The sequence below is a fragment of the Nicotiana tabacum genome, chromosome 24, assembly GCF_000715075.1.
Source record: "Nicotiana tabacum cultivar K326 chromosome 24, ASM71507v2, whole genome shotgun sequence".
NCBI classification, from domain to species: domain Eukaryota; kingdom Viridiplantae; phylum Streptophyta; class Magnoliopsida; order Solanales; family Solanaceae; genus Nicotiana; species Nicotiana tabacum.
In genome coordinates this window covers 12023666-12025002 of record NC_134103.1, presented here as the reverse complement: position 1 = coordinate 12025002, position 1337 = coordinate 12023666, and the positions used below count along the sequence as shown (strand labels likewise).

Sequence of the window (1337 nt, the reverse complement as noted above, 5' to 3'; positions counted from 1 at the left end):
ATTAGCAACTGCTGTAATCCCACGTCCAGTGCCACCACGTCCATAATTACCAAAGTTTTCGGATCGTCCACCACGACCACGTCCAGTAGTGCTTCCTCCTCCTCGTCTTGTACCCCACTATTCAGGATACCCGATCAACAGAAAATAATCTTTTTTTTATGTCCAAGTTTCCCGCAATTATCACATGTTGGTTTATCCGAATTATTAGATGTTCTGCCATTATAGTTGATGTGAGCATTAGACAAGAATTGCACAGCAAAAGCAACAATGTCTGCACATTCCTCCTTAGCTCGAGCAACATTCGGATATCGCTCCTCTTGTATAATCATGGCATAAACTCGATTCAAAGTGGGTAGGAGTTCCATGCTTAATATGTTGGAACGTGTAGTCCCAAACACATCATCATTAAGTCACATTAAGAACTAATGTACTTTTTCTTTTTCGCGTTCTTGTATCAGTTCCTTTGTTGCCCCACACCTACACTCAGCACATGTACATATCAGATTCTTTGTGTAACCAATAAGTTTTTCCTACATGTCTGTCCTCTTTGTTTACAAGATGCAAGTTCGTTTTCAACCGGTGTATTCTCATATCATTACCAATTGAGAATCGTTCTCTCAAGTCGTATTCCCATAGTTCTTTAACAGTTTTCATGTAAGAGACCGTAGAACGAAGTGGAGGATATATGGTGTTGAAGACCCAAGCAATCAACATCGAATTGACGGCATACCAATAATCGAGTTCAAATCCTTCTTCCTTGGGCTTTGTAATCATTCCATCGATAAAACCCAATTTCTTTTTGGCTCTAAAAGTGTTTCTCACGGCCTTAGCTAATTCGTCATAATTGTCGCCCTTCAAAACCACAAGAGTTATGCATATTCCTGTGTGGTCTACTGAAAGCAAGAAATATGGCAATATTGGATCATTCATGGGAGTTTTGCTGCCTCCTGATCCACTGCCTCCGTCTCCGTCCTTCTTCTTGTCATTGCCGGTCATCTCACCCAATTCCTTCTGGATTATGGGTCTGATACCATGAAGAGTTTAAGAGAGAATGATGTTTTGTGCCTTCCGTTGAATAAACTGGTATTAATATATACAAAACCTATATCTTGTTAACTAAGAAAGCTATCGTAGAAAATAAGGCAACCACTACTATAGTCTCCTAAACATATACAACTTTCTAAAATAAACAAAAAATAATATTACATAATATTTACAGCTATGTTATATCTCCTAATAATATGAGCAACCAGACATGCCAAAGGGAAAAGGCTAGTCAAGAAATATATAGAATGGCACTGGCTAGAGGTATTTACCACATTTGGCAAGAAAGGCAT

At 38.8% G+C, this 1337-nt stretch overlaps 1 protein-coding gene across 1 annotated transcript; it reads right to left on the bottom strand.

Moving 5' to 3' along the window:
* Positions 1–483: 483 nt before the first annotated feature.
* On the bottom strand, positions 484–996 carry LOC107799949 (uncharacterized). The gene has a single exon (XM_075247332.1). It carries the CDS (start codon positions 994–996, stop codon positions 484–486), a length of 513 nt encoding a protein of 170 aa, XP_075103433.1.
* Between the last annotated feature and the right edge of the window lie 341 nt (positions 997–1337).